This window comes from Medicago truncatula, chromosome 4, assembly GCF_003473485.1.
Source record: "Medicago truncatula cultivar Jemalong A17 chromosome 4, MtrunA17r5.0-ANR, whole genome shotgun sequence".
In the NCBI taxonomy this organism is placed as follows: domain Eukaryota; kingdom Viridiplantae; phylum Streptophyta; class Magnoliopsida; order Fabales; family Fabaceae; genus Medicago; species Medicago truncatula.
The window spans coordinates 12,874,814-12,878,689 of record NC_053045.1 but is presented as its reverse complement, the minus strand read 5'-3'; the positions used below and the strand labels follow the sequence as shown (position 1 = coordinate 12,878,689).

Here is a 3,876-nt window from a genome sequence, read left to right as displayed (position 1 = left end):
ACGACAACTTTTTGGGATTGCATAAAGTGCTTCATCGTCAACTTAAAGCACTGATCAATCACCCATTGACTATATCACATTGACATTTTAGACTAAAGGACGTACAAAAATTTTCACCAAGTCATTACTACTCCATAATATAATCAACTCCTGATCAGATCTGCCGATTCAACTGGCTGAATCAGAAACCGGATCTACATCCAGTTCAGATAGTACCAATAAACACTACGGCAGAAAATCAGCCTAAAAACAAGTAAAACCAGACGAAACCAGAAGTCAACCGGTCTGCTATGGTTCAACCTTGTGTAGTGGTTTCTTTTTATCAGCCAACGACGTGGGATGGTTTTTCTTCTGCTACCAGAAACAATACGCATGTTTAGAATAGGAATGCCTATGCCTAAGATCTAGAAATGCTATTACTTTCATATAATGTGTACTAGAGATTAGAGATTTCTCGAGCTTATAGTGAGATAGATTATGTTTAATACTGATAACTTTTCATATGCTTGTGACATTAGAACAATTGGACTAATGCATATCATGTTTAATACTAAGAACTTCTTTTTTGTATGGTGGTGACAAGATCTCATGAAACTTGGAGTTTAAAAACAATTAATTTCCCTCTGCTACCAGAAATTGATCTGAACAATGAATAATAATCTTGGAAATGATGAGAGGAAGTTAATTAAGTCAATAACCAACCTAAGAGATATTGAAGTACCGAATTATGAAAAACATCTAATAACATACAATTACAGTATCAACAATGCTGGACCAATTGTCAGCACTAGCACGAAATAAGTGCAGACAATAATAGTAAAATGAGAAACACCAATAATCAGAATCAACCAACAACAAGTGATGCTCTCGTTTTGGACTCGTTGATCCATAAAATGCATTGTTCATGTATCCCACTTCTCTAATATAGTATACTCATATAAAATCCCAACAGTACAATTGCAAAGGGACTACATTATCATGAGCTAGACACCCAAACTGTCAAAACAATTACAAGGACAAGAGTTCTCAAAAACCGATAACATAGGGCTCCATATAGAATCCAACCTATACACTAAAGCTAATCCTAACAGTAATATATCTGCAGGTGATGCAAAAACGAACAATACATGGCAAACCATCATGCCTACATTGGCAAACCATCAATTTATTTTAACACCCTGATGTTGCCGATAGAATTAACAACGGACATCCACTTATAAAACCAGAAAATTATCTTGCATATACGAAAACAGGTCAATAAACCCTTAGTCTTAAGTGAAATATATAATCCTTATATTATATTATGATGCAAACCAAAATTCCACATATCTCTCTATCCTAACTCCCCGTACCACTACAACGTGACACCCTTACAGTTACACAAATAATTTGTATCTACCACATGAGCATAATGGCAGCCGATGTATTAAGCCCGCTTGAGTGTGCACTTACATATTATGACCAGGAAAAAGTAGGAACGGAAAGTATATAAGTTAATTATTATAACTTTTGTTCAAAAAAGATAACATAAGTTAGTTTTTGAAAGTTGGTAGGACCTATGGAAAACTCAAAAGTGAGAGCAGAGAAAACTATGCTACAAAAGTATGCAAAACAAAATAGATGCTACTAATGAGGCAAAGTGATGAAAAACAATACAATTTAGAATACTAGCAAACAATGCAACCTTGACGTGATAAGAGTTCCATCTCCTTGTTGTTGAAACGATAACGATCTGGAGTTGTAAACTTTCTCAATGATGGCCTTGAAAATATCAATGAGGCAAGAACATCACAATGCACTTGAAGACAATATTTCAAATCGATCTCTCTTAGTTGTGTGCATTTTTCTACCACATGCTTCACTCCCATCTCTGTGACAAAAAAGCACCATTCCAGTGAGAGTTGCAAAAGCCCACGGCAACACTTTGAGATTACGGAGAGTGTTTCATCATCAACATTTGTATATGACAAGTTCAACACTTCTAGTTTGGGAACTTCAAAGTTCATTCGGCGCAGCTTCCTTCCTAAACAACTGGTTAAGTTCAAATGCGTAATCTCGGAACATGTCCTTAAGACTTGGAAAATACCTTCTTCAGATATGTTATAGCAAAAACTCAAATCAAGCAATTGCAAATTGGGGAAAACGGAAGCAATCCTTTTGATGCTTTCATCTTGTAACCATGTACTCGAAATCAAATGGAGAGACTTTAATTGAGTACTAACAACAAAGGAATTAGAATTGTCTGCACTATTATTTGTTTGTGTGTTTTTTATTCTAATAGAAAAGGCTATGGAGGAAAGCCAACAAAATATGTCACCACCATAGTAGTGAGTGAGGCGGAGAGAGGTGAGGTTAGGGAATCTTTGGAAGAGTCCACTGGGGCAAATCCGGGTTGGGTGACGGATAGTTATTGAGTATCGAAGACGGTTGGTGATGGAGAGGAACTGCTTTGAGACGGCAGAGAAAGACTTTAAGGAGCTGTTGCTGTGGTTGTCGTCGTTGTCGAGGAATCTGATGACACATTCCCAACACTCATCAGGTAAATATAGATCTTTTGTTGCAATCGCTGCAGCTGATTTTGATTGAGAAAGCGATAATTGTTGTGGTTGTTCAGAATTGAGAGAGTTTCTTGTTTTCATATTGAATACACGATTTGTTTAGGGTTTAGGGTTTAGAACTTGGAGGGTTAGGTTTAGGAAGAAAGGGTAACAAATTCTATTTATTATGTTGGATTATTAGTACCGTGAAGATAAAGAACAAAATTCGTTTTTATCAATAAAGTACTGTGATCAAAGTAGAAAAGAAATATATTTAGTCAATAACATTCCACAATCAAAATATCGACCAAAGGATAATTTCATAACAAGCACAATAAAAAAATATAAAATTTATGGTTGGCTTGGTAAGATATTAACACAAAAATACTTATTTTTGTTAAAGATACAGGCATTAATAAGAGCTTTGTGCTGCAGAAAGTACAAAAAAACCCATGCTACTAATGAGTAAATACACATTACATCGTTTTATATTTTTAGCAGATCACTTCCAACATACTAGCACACAAGGCATCCATGACGCAAGAAAAATTTCCGCAACGAAAACATCAGCAACCACTTTACAACAACCCTGCAAATTTATCTCTCTCAGTTGTGTGCAGTTTTCTACAATTTGCATGACTCCATTCTCTGTCACATTATAGCAATGTCCCAAGTCAAGATGCAGTAACCCAAAGCAACTCGTTGAGATCATGTAGAGTGATTTGTCACAAATTCTAGTATGCAACAAGTTCAACACCACCAGGGTGGAAACTTTAAGGTTCATTATAAGTTGCTTCAGTCTTGAACAGTGGGCAAAGTTCAAATGTCTAATCTTACTACTTTTCTTTAAAACTTGACCAATACCTTCGTTAGATATTGCATAGAAAGAGCTCAAATATAAGAGTTGTAAATTGGGGGAAAACAGAAGCAAACATATTGATGTCTTCATCCCTCAACCATGGGTTGTTAGCTAAACAGAGAGACTTCAATTGAGGGTATATGTTGTGAATTAGGTCAAAATCCAAGCTTCACGCAAATGAAATTTAGATTCATGGAGCAAGTATCAATGACAACCGGTAACAAAAAATAACCACAAGCAACAACAACAACAATCAATCTAGATCTAATCTAGAAACTAAGTGCATAGCAAAACCACAATCGGACCAAAGACTAAACAAGATAAAGAGAGTAGAGAAAAAATAGATGACAACACCAAGAAATTGTTCACCTAGTTCGGTCCAACAATGACCTACTCTTGGGAGAGATTGATCTCTCCAATCCACTATAAATGAGTTCTTTACAAAGAGATACAAAAGGGTTACAAGAAATTAGCTTCAAA

At 35.7% G+C, this 3,876-nt stretch overlaps 1 protein-coding gene across 1 annotated transcript; it reads right to left on the bottom strand.

Moving 5' to 3' along the window:
- Positions 1–1,667: 1,667 nt before the first annotated feature.
- LOC25494410 (F-box/LRR-repeat protein fbxl-1) lies at positions 1,668–2,639 on the bottom strand. Its single transcript, XM_013599852.1, has one exon. The coding sequence runs from the start codon at positions 2,637–2,639 to the stop codon at positions 1,668–1,670; it is 972 nt and encodes a 323-aa protein (XP_013455306.1).
- Positions 2,640–3,876: the final 1,237 nt, after the last annotated feature.

What these genes read in the sequence shown, in the direction of transcription:
- LOC25494410 (XM_013599852.1), bottom strand. Translation starts at nt 2,639, where the DNA reads ATGAAAACAAGAAACTCTCTCAATTCTGAACAACCACAACAATTATCG.